This window comes from Crocodylus porosus, unplaced genomic scaffold (genome assembly GCF_001723895.1).
Source record: "Crocodylus porosus isolate Cpor-Errol unplaced genomic scaffold, CroPor_comp1, whole genome shotgun sequence".
In the NCBI taxonomy this organism is placed as follows: domain Eukaryota; kingdom Metazoa; phylum Chordata; order Crocodylia; family Crocodylidae; genus Crocodylus; species Crocodylus porosus.
In genome coordinates this window covers 5,120,138-5,134,780 of record NW_017728938.1, presented here as the reverse complement: position 1 = coordinate 5,134,780, position 14,643 = coordinate 5,120,138, and the positions used below count along the sequence as shown (strand labels likewise).

Sequence of the window (14,643 nt, the reverse complement as noted above, 5' to 3'; positions counted from 1 at the left end):
TGCACACACATACACACTCTACCCCTGTCTACACACACACACACTGCTCCTGCCTATACACACACACACACATACACTCTGCCCCTGCCTATATACACACACACACACAACCCTGTACCAGTATGGCCCCACTCTCCCCAGTCTGGCCTTGCAGCCCGGAGCCAGTGGTGCTGGAGAAGGGCAGAGGCAGAAAGCAGAGAAATAGCTGGGGGTGGGTGGGGCTGGGCTCCTGGCTTCTGCTGATGGCTCCCCCTGAGTCCGACTTTCCCTGGCTTCTGTCATCTTTGATAGGCAGCCAGGAGCAGATAAATATTTTCTAAATTTTTTAGGGGTACTGCAGGCCAGGCCTGGTGGACTGGATCCAGCCCACAGGCCATTTTTTTGCCCACCCCTGGAATAATCCCAGCTGAGCTGCTGCTGCTGGCGTACGTGCTCTGCCCGCCTTGCTCCTCTTAAAGAGGCAGCAGCCTGGACTGTTTTGGAGTTTCTGGCATGGGGATGCTGCTGGGGCACACACTCTTCAGGGGCTGAGGATGATTCAGGCACCACTTCCAACTTGGTGCCTAAGGCAGATGCCCCTCTTACTCACCCCTAGCTATGCTAATGAATACAACCCAACATAAGTGGAGGAAGCAAATATGGTTTGGGGGGTGCTGAATGAGGCCCCCTGCAGTGAGGGAGGGAGTGGGGCAGAAACAGGGGCTGGAGCGAATGGGGTCCTGAGGCCTTGGGGCTGGGGCAGGTCATGAGATGCTCAGAGCCTGAGCGGCTCATCCAGGGGTGCAGGGGGCTCCTGCTGCTGTGTGCATCCCCTGTGCACTGTCTGCGGCACCTGCCTGGTGGTGAGAGGCACATGGCATTGTGCAGTTCCCAGGGCACTGGCAGTGGGGTGCAGCATCCATCCCCCCAGCAGCCTCCACCCCACACACAGACTGGGGGGCCACATGCCCTCTGTGCCTGCCCTGGAGGTGTGCACAGTGGTGGGGGTCCCCTGCACTCCTGGATAAGCTGTCTAGGTTCCAAGCATCTTATGACCCACCCCAGGGCCCCAGTCACCCCCCTCCCCCCCCCCACAGGCCTCTATCTGCCCCAACATCCTTTCCCTCCCCTGTGCCCCTTCCTGTCCACACATTTACCTGCTGGGCACTGCTCCACACGTGGCCGGGCTTGGCTGAGTTCCTGGGTGTCTGCAGGCTCTGGCTGCTTGTCTCTGTCTGTGTGCCTCTTCTCCCCCCACTGCAACTGCCCAGAACCTGTGCCCAGGCTGCCTGCATCTGGGGGGCCTAAGCCTCATTATCCCCAGCCTTCCTCCATCTATGCAATCCTCTGCCCCTCCAGCCCTACCAGAAGGGGCCCCCAGCTGCCAGAGCTATGGGTCTGCAGCCCCTTTCCCCCTGCAGCAGTTCCTGAGCCCTGGCTGCTGGCTGAGAGAGGTGGTGGCTGCTGCAGCATAGCCGAGCATGGAGCCCAGCTCTCCCTCCCCTATGGGTGACACAGCCAGAATTGAGCCTGTGGTGAGGCAGGAGAAGGCTGCCTGCTGCAGGCTTAGGCGGGGGGCTGCATCCCCACTACTGCGCACACTCCTGGGGGGACAGGGAGGGCATATGCCCCCAAGATCTGCATTTGGAGTAGGGGCAAGCTGCCTGCTGCAGGCTCAGGCTCCCTGCCTTGCTGCCCTCCCCCTGGAGCCTTCACAGCCCGGCAGGTGGGACCCGGCATGGCAGGGCCAGCTGAGGAAGCTCATTGCAGCTGCTGTGAGCCCCAAGCTGCCCTGGTGATGCACCCCCTGCCTGCTTAGCAGCAGTGGGGGTGGCAGCACAGGGTTGTGCCCCTTGCTGTTCCTCCACACAGAGCAAAAAGCCAGGGGATTCCCAGGGGGCCAAACTGAGTTCCACCATAGTGACAGGACCACGGGCCTGTCTAGCCAATGATGGGCAACTGCTGGCATCTCCTTGGGAAGTTTTCAAGGCCCTTGTGCAGCCTGAGGCTTGTTCTTGGCAGAGGGCAGGACACATCCCTGGACTGGTTCAGTCTCAGTGTGTTCACACACAGATAAATCTATTTCTAAATGGGACCATAGAGGGGAGTTGTCCATGTCCCACGTAACACTACCCATCAGATTCCAGGTGGTCCATACTCTGATGCTTGCTGGCGCCCATCTACGGCATTTCTCTGCTGCCTGGGTGTTGCTCTTCTGATAGGTGAGTAGCACAAGGATCCTGTACCCTTCCTGGTGCTTCTCACACCGTGATGGTGAGAAGCCTCCACAGGCACCGGAAGGGGGTAGGGGACCCCACATAAGTCCCATGACACCCGAACAAACCCCTGTCCAAGGAAGCTTACCTCTGGGAGCATGACTGGAGTCAGAGCAGGAGTTGCGGCTGTGTGAGCTGGTGCTATGCTGGCTCTTCAAACAGCTGTTCCTGGGGCAGGAAAACCCCAGGCCAATTGCGGCAGCCAGAGTTGCCACAGTAGGAAGATTGAAAAGCCCTGCCAGAACCCAGCAGCGGGGAGGAGAAGGAGCATACCAGCAGGGAGCACACCTCGCCTGGTGAAGCTCCAGTGGCCAGCAGGAGCATTGTAGCCAGCTCAGGGCCAGGATCCTGAGCAGGGGAAGCTATGTCCCTGCATTAGACTGGGAGGGAGGAACCAGTTCCATCCCCACCCCCAGCATCTAACTTCTAAGGAATTCATTAGAGGCATTCCTCCCAGAGGTGAGGAGGAGGACACCAGAAAAAAAAAGAAAGGAAGGAGACCAAAGCCTAGCCCAGCCACAATCAAGGCTGGGATTCCAGCTGCCATAACAGCCAGGCTAGCTCTTAGGAATTTCCATTACAGTGCCAGTCCCCCAGGAAAATCAGGGCATACTGGGCATGGCTGGGTAATGCAGGCTACACCAATCAGTTGGCAAGTGGATGGGGGTAGGAGAGGTGGAGCCCCATGGAACATCACATCAAGACCATGAGTACTGCCATCCCTGGGGTCCCTAGGAAGAGGATCACCACTGAACCCCTCCTTTTCATCCAGTAACACCAAATCATGGCAGGTGAGTTGAGGGAAGAGGTCCCCGGACGGTACAACACTCATCACGTCACACCTAAGTGCTTCCGCAGGCACACCTTCCTGTGGGTCTCTGTCCTCCCACTGCACAGGAGAAGGAGGTTACTTGTGCATGGCACTGAGTGGATGCAACCCAGAATTTGGGTGTCTGCTAGAGGGACACCTAGGTCAGTCTGGCTTTTCTCCTGCTGGGATCCCTGTGCTGAGTATAAATGTGTCCATGGGCATCTCACAAAGGTTGATGTGATCATATACCAACACCCAGATCCCAGCCTCACCAGCGGCTTGTTCCCCAAGCAGGATCCAAACCAAGATGGCTGGACTTGTACATAGAAAGCTGCTTCTACCCCACTGTTATTCCCTGGGTCTGGGCTGGGGTCACAACCTAGGTTGCCCCTTAATCATTATGATACACCATGAACCTGCAGCAAGTGCCAGATTCCATCTAGCTGAGCAGCAGCTACCCCAGGCACTTGCATCATGGCTTGGGAAGGTGGTTGGGCTTTGCAGCTTGCCCTACAGCTATGGTGGTGGCTGCAGAGATCAGGGCATGCCACGCCCTGGAGCTCTAGTGATGCCAGCCCAGTTGCCGCCTGTCCCTTCCTGCCTTCTCCTCTCTGCTCAGTGTAGGCAGACTGGCCCCAACATCAGAACATTTATTTAAACACTTTTGGTATCTCATGTCTGCTGCTTGAGTTTCAGGTGACCCTGCCACACCATACAGCAGTGAGCTTCACTGTCTGTCCCATGGGGCCTGAGCTAAACAGCTTGCCCCTTTCATGGGCCTAGTGGTGCAGGATGCCTGGTCCCTCCTCACTCCCTGACTTACTATAGGATTTACCCATACAAGTCCCCCGAGTCCAGAGTTAATTTTGTGCCCTCCACGACTCACCTCTCCTTCAGCTGTGTGGTTGGTTCTGTCATTCTCAGCCCCCTGGAGGTAGCCTGGGCCCTCCTGCAGAGCTGGGCAGCACTGGAGAGGCTGTGTCCCACACAGCCCAGCCTAGGCCTTACTTTTGCTTGGTCCTTGCAGTAAATTACAGAGGCTTCTTGGGCTTTGGCCAAGACAGCATTGACTCGTTGCTTTCCCAGGTAGGGGTCCAGGATGTGATGGACACACAGGTCTGCCCATCCTTTTCTGTCTGGTGGTACCTCTTGCAGGCTCCTATACTTGGCTCCCAGGCCTCTGCAGCTCCCAAGGCCAAGTAGACTGTTCGCTCAGCCAAGGGAATTGGTGTTGACATCATGCCCCATTGCAAGGGCACGCTGGGCACAGGCAAGAGTGAAATCAACCCTGTCAGCTTCCTACCTTCAGGGTCCCTGCGGAGGCTCCCAACACACATCACACATACCGATTCAGGGGTTGTCATGGCTGGCCCCTAGCACCAGCAGGGGAAATGTACAAATCTTTGAGCATACTTCTCATAGCCACGTCAGAGAGCTCAACATGGCAACTGTGCCCTGCCAGGCACCAGAACATGCAGGGCAGCAGGAGTCCATCACCAGCTCACTCCTGGCACTCCACAGGGGTCACTAGGTTCATGGGAGGAAACAGAAAAAGTTACATGGGAGACAGTCACAGCTTTTCTTGGCTGGGGAGGAGAGGACCAATTGGGTGCTGATCAGGCACTGGGTTGCAGGGAAGGGTGGGATCATTGGTAGATTTGATGCCAGTCTCCACATCTAAACAGGGCAGGCCTGTCCAGGGTGGGGGGCCTTTGGGAGATGTGTATGTGTAAGCCCAGCACAGAGACCCCACTGTGCTGTGTCCCTGCAGCTGGCAGTGGACCAGGTGCTTCAGATTGAACCCATGGATCAACAGCATGCTGCCCTGCTAGGAGGCTCCCATGGGGGCTTCATCAGCTGTCATCTGATTAGTTGCTACTCAGAGTGATACCAGGCCTGCAGAGTCTGGAGCCCTGTCACCAACCTGGCCACCCTTCTTGGAAGCTCTGGCATCCTTGATTGGTGAGACTCCAACCTGTGCCCATTCCCCCCCACCAACTCAGCACTAACCAGATTCCTACCTCCTGTTCAGGCTCACCTCCTCTATTTCCTGTCCTACCCCCTTACTGTGCAGGCCCACCCCACCACCACTAAGTACTTGCACACTTTACAATATATCCTTCCAGCCCACAACCACTGCTTACCTCCACCTTGTGTGGGCCCATCCTGCAGCCTCCATCACCAATTCACAGCATTAGCTCATTCTTTTCATTTATCCCTTGCTGGTCAAATCCATGAACTAACACCCATCCCCCCACACATGCACACACATATATACTATGTCCCCACTACCTCCTGTTTTCTCTTTGCACAACCTCATGGGGATATGGGACTATCAAAAGCCATGTCCCTCCTAGGGAGTCAGTGTATCTCGGAGCTGACAGGCTTTGTGTCTCTGGCAGGCGCTACACTATCCTGGGCTTGGACTACTCCTTTGAGTGGGTTCCCCCTGGAGAGGACCTGGCTATCATGAATCTGCCCTCACCCATCACTTATGCCCCACAGGTAAGACAAGATCAGCACCTGAGCCAGACAGGCTGCCTGACCCAGTGGAGCTGCTGAGCTGGGAGCCTGGAGAATTTGTCAGGCAATGCCAGAGCCCCCATCCAGATGGTAACACCCCCAACTCCTCACACACCTTCAGGTCCCTGGTGGCCATACTCCATTGCTAGTGAAGGAAGCCTTCTGGGGAGAAAGAAGGTGGAGAAAAGGGGAGGAGTGCAACCGGGGGACAGTACTTGGGAAGATAGGTCTAGCTCAGCAGAATCCAATCTTTTTGGTAAATTTGCCGTAAATTAGCCTTGCACCCTGTCCAAGTGCCACTCTGATCCCCTTCCCGCCTCATCTGCTGCTTTTTTTTTCTTCTTCCTTCCCTATTTGCTGCTGTGCTGCCTGTCCCCTCCCCTGTTTGCTCCATAACATATATAGTGACTGCCTGTGCCACTTGTAGCACCGGTGATGCAGTTTGGCCACCCCTGGTCTAGCTGGTGGAAAAGGGTAGTAGAGGAGGTTGACATAAAAGAGTAAAGTGACTAGAAGAAAAGTTGGCATTTGGCATGAGTGGCTGTGCATCCAGGTGTAGGTTGCAAGAGCATGCATAGGTGGTTGACATCACAGAGGGCCTGGCAGAGTGTTGGTCAGCTGCATACTGACACCAGTTGATTGATGCAGGTAAGGACACCACTGCTGCTGTGGGTAGGAGCCCAGGACCAGCAAGTGTCTCCCTATCAAACTGTAAAATATTACTGGGTTCTGTGGGCCACAGGCCCATGCAGTAATTCTCCATGCCCCTCACTGAATGTAGGGCTGTCCTTGCCCAGGCCAGACCATCGAACCTTGGCATGGAGGTTCAGCAGGTCTGGGGCTTTCCTCAATTACATAATGGGGCTGGGCCTCATAATGCAGGTTGAATGCCCAGCATCTGCTCCACTGCCAGGGCATGAGAGTTGGTAGGAGCAAGGTGTCTTTCCCTTACACCCCATTCTGCATGTCTGTGCTCGTCCTCCTCTTTTGTCTCTGATCCTGCAAGGTCCCACTGTTGCTGACTGACTGTGCTCATCAGAGCTGGCCTTAGAAGTTACTCCAGTTTTTAACAGGGCTATGCTGCTGCTTCTGCCAGTACTTAGAAAAAACAGCGATTCTTGCCTAGATGGTCTTGCTTTTCCTCTCAGGATCACCAAAATTGGGATCAATAAGGAATTTTTCCCCTAGGTCATAGTAGCAAAGGCTGTGAGAGTTTCCCTTCCTCTGGAGGTAATCCTTTTCCTAGGATCCTCTAAGCATACAACCAATTACTTTCCTGTTGTTCCCATGGCAAGGTAGTGTCCCTCATCTCCCTTTGCATTTACATGTGGTATGCAATAGGGACTGTAGCATGTTGGGGTCCCAGGGTGGCTGTGACACCCGTAGTGGCTTCTAATCCAGAGGACACAAGGGTTTAGCTCATGTCATCCTGCAGCACCCTGCCTCATGCCAAGGCATTGGCTAACACTGGGTGGGGTATGAGAGAGAAGCATGGTTATCTCTGTTCCTAAACCTGACTGGGCATGCAGGACAGGGATATAAGGCCGGCTAACCATGTTCCTCTCTCGCAAGCTGCTGTGGGGAACCATGCGCTGTCTGGAGTGGAGACTGAGGCTGGCATGTTTGTGAACAGTGCTCAGTGGATAACCTTGCCCCCTTCCCTCCCCCTGATGGAAGCAAGGGGCTAGCATGGCTGCTAGGAGGGGAGGGAGAAGGGTTGATCCCACAGCAATGGGTCTGGTCTAAACCTAGTTAGCTGTAATGGTGGTTGAGTGTCGGGAGTGAAGGGGATTTGTGAGGGGCACTGTTTGTCATGTTGACAAGGCCTAATGGTCAGTGAATGGGGCCTTGGCAGCCTGAGAAGTTACAGTCCCTGCAGCAGTGCAGGGGTAGTTCAGTCCCAGGAAGTGCCCAGACACTCCTGGGGTGCAAGTATCTAGGCACAGAGATGGGGCAGGAGTTAGGGAAGACCAAGAAGCCAGACCAGGGGCTGCAATAGCATGTTGCATGGCCAGGGCCAGGAGGAGGATGTGCAGGGCATTTGGCATGCAGAAAGGGCAAGCAGGAGTCAGGAGGTTGACAGAGAGTGAGGTAGGCAGATGGATGAACAGATGGGCAGGGCTCCTGCCCAGGCAGGGACTTGGCTTTGCATGCAGCTTACAAATAAACAGGTGATGCCAAGGAAATTCCTGCACTGTGCCTTGCCAATTCCCAACAGTTCTGGCTGCTGTACAGCAAGATGGGCACCAATGTACAGAGCTATAGGCAGCATGAAGGGCAGAGGGCCTGGCATGGTATCAGTGCCCCAGGCCAGCCCCTCCCTGTTTTTACCTGTGACAACCCAGAGAAGCCCCTGCCCTGCACTCAGAGCGTTCCACGCAGGAGTGGAGAAGTCCTTTTCCTGTCAAAACTAGAAAAATGGGCTGAGCCTCAAAGAGGGTTGCTGGCCTGCAAGCCCTAATGAACCCCTCATCCTACTCCTACATTAGAGCCAGCCTGAGTGCTGCTTTTGTGGCTACAGGAAGTGATGGGCACCCAATACTTTCCTCACAGCATGCTCTGACTGTGCTTGAGGAACATACCCCTCACTTGACCAGGGGAAGCCATGGTGGCTGGACTCCTGCCAGTCATAGCACAGAAACCCTCCTTCATAGGGTACCTCCAGGCATGAATACCCCCAGAAGCAGGCTCGCAGAGTGGGGGCAGGAGCAAATCAGGGATAAGGCCAGCTGCACTCTTGGCCCCACTCCTGGCAGAGTTCCTACCTGTGCCCCCAGGGTAACAAACTCAAACCCCATCAGGCCCTGCACAGGCTGGGGAATACAGATCTGCCCAACTACCCCCGGTCTGCCCTGACAGCTGTGCTCCATCCCATGGAGTCCTCATCCCAGCCCCCCTTATGGGTGAAAGAGAGACCATTCCATCACTTTCCATATTTATTCCCATTAGCCAATGCAGTAACAAGGAGATGATTACTTAAGAAAGGGACTAAAGGGCCTAGCTGAGTGTCAGTGTAGGAGATGGGATAGGACCACTTCTAGGCAGGATCAGAATGCTGCCTGCCCACCCAGGGTAGCCCTCCCCTCTCCATGCAAAGCTTTACCCAGAAAACTCCACTGCGACCTGTAGCTTGGCATAGGTAGGTAACATGAAAGGCAAAGGCACACATACATCCCGGAGCCCACAGCCATCTATGTATGGAAAGAGCACAGAGCTCAGTCCTTTGGGGTTGTTCCTGCCATTTTGTGCCCCAGAGCAGCTGCAGGTTGCCCCTGGGGTACAGAGAGCCCTGGCTGTCCTGTTTCTGCAAGGCCCCTGGGGTTCAGATCATCTTCATCACTTTGTTGATCCAGTCGACATATAGTGAGATGCGGACAAAGGTCGCAGGCTGGTCTTTGCGGGCACATACACGGGATGGGGTGATGACCCCTTCCAGTACCCAGCAGTCATGGGTCAGGCAGGCCAGGGGTCCCCCATAATCACCCTGCAGGGGGGCAAAAAAGTTGCACAGGCTCCTACATCCACCACAGCCCTGCAGCATGGAGCAGGTTCCCCCACCACTACCCCTCTGGCATCAGCACCTGAGCTGATTGCTGGCTGTATACCTGGGCCTCAATCCTACCACTTCCCCTGGCAGACCCCCACCATGTTTGCCTCACAGGCCTCCCTATTGTGGGCCCTTCCCATCCCATGACCTCATCATACCAGCCTGCTGCGTGGCCTACATCCCAAGTCTCCCCCTTGCAGTCAGACCTTATCCCAGTGCTCCCCTTGCCCCTGTGTCTCTCCCCTCCATACCACAACCCAGCCCTCCAAGACACTCCATATTCTCCACAGAATGACCCCGACAGCATTCCCCTAGGCCCCAAAGCCCGCCCCCATTGCACTCCCCTCCATTGTCTCCCACAACATTCCCCTTGCACCCCCACAGCATTCCTTAAACTGTTTCAAAGCTTGCCTCCTATGTGCTAGATAGACTAGAGGCCCTGTGCCCCTGGTACTAGGGTTACCATATTTCTAGTTTCAGAAAAGAAGACACCTGTCAGGGGGGAGAACGGGGAGCAGGGGAGAGGGTATATGATTGTGAAGGGGCAGTGATAGGCCTGTGCCCTACCCCTGCCCTTCATTCCCAAGCCACATCCCCACAGCCTTGCTGCTTCCCCTCACTCCCAACCCACAGTTCCCTGCCCCCCAGGCCATGCTGGTGCCCCTCATTCCCAACCTGCAATGCCCCTCTCATCCCTGCTGATACCCCTCACTCTGGAGCTGTAATCCCCTGCCCCACCCCACCAGCCCTGCCGGTGCTCCTCACTCCCAACCCACAGTCCCCTGCCCCTGAAGAACCCCACTCCCATCCCTTTCCCCCGCCTCCCTGCCCTACTGCAGCCCCAGCACCGGCCCTACCTCCAATCACCCTGCCCCTACTCTCCAAAGCAGCTCCTTGCTAGGGCAAGCCAGGAAGTGCAGGGAAAGCAGAGGCAGAGCAAAATCTGGGACATCTGCTGATATTTAAAAAAAATCACCTGGACGGAGAACGGAGGACCAAAAAAGAGGACATATCTGGGACAACTTGGACATATGATACCTCTACATGATAATGTCTTGCTAAGGTTTTGGCAAACACATGGATCAACAAGGTCTCGGCTTTTCATAGTCCCCCCTCCCCTTACAACATCCCTCCTGTTTCTCCTTAGTTGAATAAGGGCTTTGCCTCTAACCAAGTGCCCCTCTTCCCTGTCTCCTCCTGGAAGATGACCAGGCTTGATTGGGCTGCCAAAAAATATAATGAAGTAGGAGTTTCAACGGCCTGGCAGATCACATCTGGAAGATAAGCGACATCTTCCAGGAAGCTAGGGAAATTCAACAGTAAGAGACAACTACTTAGTATACACACATACTAGAGTAGTAGAATAGGGTACCCATCCATGGGTATCAGTGTGGTAATTGGTGATTGATCTTCCTATGCAATCATTGGAATCTGATTGGTTTTTTAGTTATTCAGTACATAGCAAAGGTATAAAACAGTGGTGCCCAACCTTCCAAATGAGTGGCCAGGTGAATGGCACAGGATCTGTCCATGGCCCAGATCCTGCATGGGGTCAGCATGTGGGGCTGGTCCATGGGTGTGATCCAGCACATCAAGTTGACCCTGCATACCAGATCCAGCTGCACACCAGCCCAGCTCCATGTGCCATTTCTGGCCTTATGCCAGCCCAACACCACAATAAACCAGGGGCAAAGATGAACTTTGGGGGTTTGGTCCTGGTCAACCCAGCTACTCACTGTACCATGGCACTCCCCTTCCTCCAGATCTGGCTCCCTGTGGTGCTCTCCTTGTCCCCCACAGCACCTTCTGCTCTCCACAGCATTCCCTTTAACTCCCAAAGTCTGCACCCCATGGCATTTCTCTTGCTTCCACAGTAATTCCCTTACCTTCCACAACCTGTCCCCACACTGGCATCTCTTCCCCCACAGCCTGTCCCATCCCTACTACTTCCCTTAACCCACAGCGTCCAACACTTTTGGCTCTCTCCTCACCCCCCACCCCCACAGGACTCCCCCAACTGCTCCATTACTCCTGCTAACACACCCCTTCCTTCCATGGCACTCCCCTAATAGCCTGCCCCCAGGACTCACCTCACAGGCACCCACCCCAGCCCTCAGGGGTGCAGTGCACAGCTCACTGTCCTTCACTTGGCCCCGGTGCACCATGCTGCACTTTTTATTGCTCATCACAGGTAGCCTGGCCACATTGAGCACAGTCTCATCACCAGTGCCTGAAGGAAGGAGAAAAGGGAAAGCACTGAGGGGCAGGGCAAGAGCTGGTGCCACCAGGACATTAACTATATAATTATCTGTGCTTCTGGGGTTCTCTGTTGTTCCCACAGCTTGTGACAGCACAGGCTAGAGGAAAGCATGTCCACCAGGCCAAGGGAAAATCTCATGGGCTGGGATTAGAGGTTAAAGTGATGAAAGGTGGAAGGGGGCATCAACCTAACCTGTGTCCCTTGCCAAGCCAAGGCTTCCACACTATATGGGCAGAGCACACAGAGCGAGGGAAGAGAAAGCTATCACTGGTGAAGCCCAGGTCCAATGAGTCTGAGAAGCTGGGGGCCATGCTTGAGATGCTTTGTGTGCATTGGGGTCATTCCTCTTCCCAACTCTAGCTTGATACCTCTGGTTTCACCCCATCCGGCAATCTCGCACTCTGTATTCTCAGGAACAATGTACCGCTCAGGTGGGAGGCAGATCAGAGCCACACGCTTGTTCAGAGTGGCAGGCCTGCCAAAACAGAGACACACTAAGCCAACCTGCATAGAAGTAGAGGAACGCAGAACCCCAGGCTCTGGGCTCCAGGCCTAGGCACAGAATGTGCCACACTTGGCAGCACATGGAGGCTCCACATGTCCATGTCCACCAAAGAATTCAGCCCTCAGCATTGACAGTAAGGATAAACCTTCCAAATGTGCAGAGCCTGAGACCATTGCTGCCTAAAGGGGGAGCTGCCCATTCTTCTTCAGCAGGGCCCTGGGGGGCTCAAAATTTCTTGGCCACAGGCTGCAGCATATGGCTGTAGAATGCCCCATTGCATAGAGCCGATAGCTAAAAGTTTTGCTTCCTGTCTCCCTGCCTGGCCAGGATCTGCCTGCAGCTGCCTTTGCAGCCCTCCCTTTCTACTAGAGGAGCTACCTGGACTTCAGTGCACCTGCCAGCAGCACTCCCAGTGCCCTGATTGACTCAGTCCCCTATCCCACCCATGTGGCCTCTGCTTTCCCCCCTATCTTGAGCCCAGCCCCATGCAGCCCCCTTGGAGAGCTACAGGTCCCTCCACCAAAGGGCTCGGGCATCTACACTAAGCCATGAAGCCAGGGCTAGTGTCCAGCTCACAGCCAGGGACTGTGGCAGCTAGAAATGAGCTGCTAACATTAGCTACCTAGTGCCCTTTCCCTGGCACAGGATGGGGGAAAAGGGAGGCAGCTGAGCCAGGCTGCCTGGATGTAGGTCTGCAGATTGTCAGCGGTGAGTCCTGGCTTGGTGAAATCAGGAGGATAAAACTGGAGGCTCTGACCTGAAGACAGAATGAATGTGCCTGCCCAGCTCCTTTGCTGTGGGGATAGATTCTTGCTGCACCATCCTGGCACTATCAGGCATCCTTTCCTGGAGAGACCCAGTGCACCTCTGAACACAGCACCCTCCCCAGCCAAGCTCCCTGTGGGCACCTCACCTTGGACCTGATGCTACTAGTCAGAAGCTGGCTCCCTGCATCACCAGAGCCCTCTTTGCACTGACCTGACACTGGCATGCTGCTCTACTCATTACATGCGCAGCAAGCCCAAACAGAATATGCCTGGCCTGTGAGTGACCAGGCACTGCTCCAGAGCTCTCCCACATTGAAAGATGCCATCAGCCCTCAAAGGATTCTCCTCAGACACATGAGCCTTCCACTGGTGAACTGGGCACACACTGCCCAGGTGAAGGGGAAGAAGCTCTGTGCAGAATCACAGCTGGAGAAGAATGGGCAGGCATGTGTGTTCCATCTTTCTCCCTTCCTTCCCCACCACACAGGCATGGATGGGTATGTGTCCAGCCCAGGGAGAAAGGTCTGCCGATCCAGCACTCACAGACCTCTCACCTCACCAGCTTCAGCATGACCAGCTGGGACTCTGAAGGCCCACAGATGATCTTCAGGATGGGGATGGCCTGTTTGTCAGGGTCACTGGGCTTGGGGTCCTTGAAGAGTGTCCCAAGCTGGACCTCGTAGCCAGACAGATCAGCATCGCTGCCAAAGGGTAACAGAACAAGCTGCAGTGTCTCCTACTGGCACCAGCACCATCTTGCAGCATGCACAACCTCTGCCCCTTCTCCCCAGCATTATCTCACGCAGGCCACCTGCCAGCAGCACTCCCAGTGCCCTGACTTACTCAGTCCCCTATCCCACCCATATACCCTCTGCTTCCCTCCCTATCCTGAGCCCAGCCCTATGCAGTCCCCTTGGAGAGCTACAGCTCCCTCCACCAAAGGGCTCAGTGACTTGCAACAAGCTCCAGGGCTACTGTACCCATCTCCAGCCTCTGCAGTTCATTGCCACACAATATTAGCACTGTTAGGTATGCAAATACCCACATAGGATTTACAAGATAAACCCAGAGATATTGAACAGGAATCCAGAATGTCAGAAACATTCTGTCCTGTTGTGATCTTTCTGAGTTTTTTGCAACGGAAGAACTGTTCTGCTATTTTTTCACAGTCAAAAAGCAAGTGAAAGCTAAGAGCTTGCATTTTCCAAGAGAGTGCTTGAGCCCAACAAAGTTGAGAACCACTGGCCTAGGAACTAACTGAGACAAAACACAGAGGTGGGGGACAAGGCTTGACCCCACCCTTCCTGTAGCCAAGACTTGGGGGTGCTATAGAAGCATGCCTGTATCAGAGCCCTTGTCTTCTTCAGTACAGCTGGTTGCTGGGGTCTGCTTGGCCCTCCTTGTGACTGGGCCCAGACTTGCTACTACAGGCCATTCACACCCCAGAACTCAGACCAAACTCAGCTGTGTCTCCTCTGTTCCATTATCCCCCCCACCTAAAGTGACTGGTATTTCCTGACCAGTGGGAAGAAGCCTGGCTCTAAGCCCCCTGCAGCACTGGGGGCTCAGAATTGCTCCAAACAGTCACTCCCCCAGGGAAACCCCTACAGTGCAGCCCCAGGGCAGAGTCAAGGCACATTACCAGGAGGAGAAGCACTGGCGCGTGCTGATGACCCACTGCTCCTTCACCAGGGATCCCCCACAGAAATGGACTCCTTCCCTGCAAGACAGAGGCACATCATAAACTGGAAGAGCAGGGTCCTTGTGTACCACTTCTTGCACTTACCCCTATGTGTTGTCCCACTTGTCAGCCTCACACGATCTGGGCCACACACATGGCACACTTTACTACTGCCTATAGCCAGCAGAACTGAGGGCTGACCTGGAGAGGGCCATGTGGCACAGGAAGCCTTGGCACAGCTAAGAGGAAGGGCATGACTTGCTCAGAACTCCCATGTCCAGCAAGAGCCAATGC

At 54.9% G+C, this 14,643-nt stretch overlaps 1 protein-coding gene across 1 annotated transcript in view; it reads right to left on the bottom strand.

The window, feature by feature from the left end:
* Positions 1-8,512: 8,512 nt before the first annotated feature.
* MST1 (macrophage stimulating 1) overlaps positions 8,513-14,643 on the bottom strand; it is a 30,704-nt gene continuing 24,573 nt past the window's right edge. The window contains exons 14-18 of the mRNA XM_019547515.1: positions 14,311-14,388; positions 13,223-13,369; positions 11,765-11,871; positions 11,227-11,366; positions 8,513-9,073 (exon numbers count right to left, since the gene is read on the bottom strand). Of these exons, the coding sequence (XP_019403060.1) occupies positions 8,912-9,073; positions 11,227-11,366; positions 11,765-11,871; positions 13,223-13,369; positions 14,311-14,388 (634 nt within the window). The 3' untranslated portion in view covers positions 8,513-8,911. The remainder of the gene's footprint in view (positions 9,074-11,226; positions 11,367-11,764; positions 11,872-13,222; positions 13,370-14,310; positions 14,389-14,643) is intronic.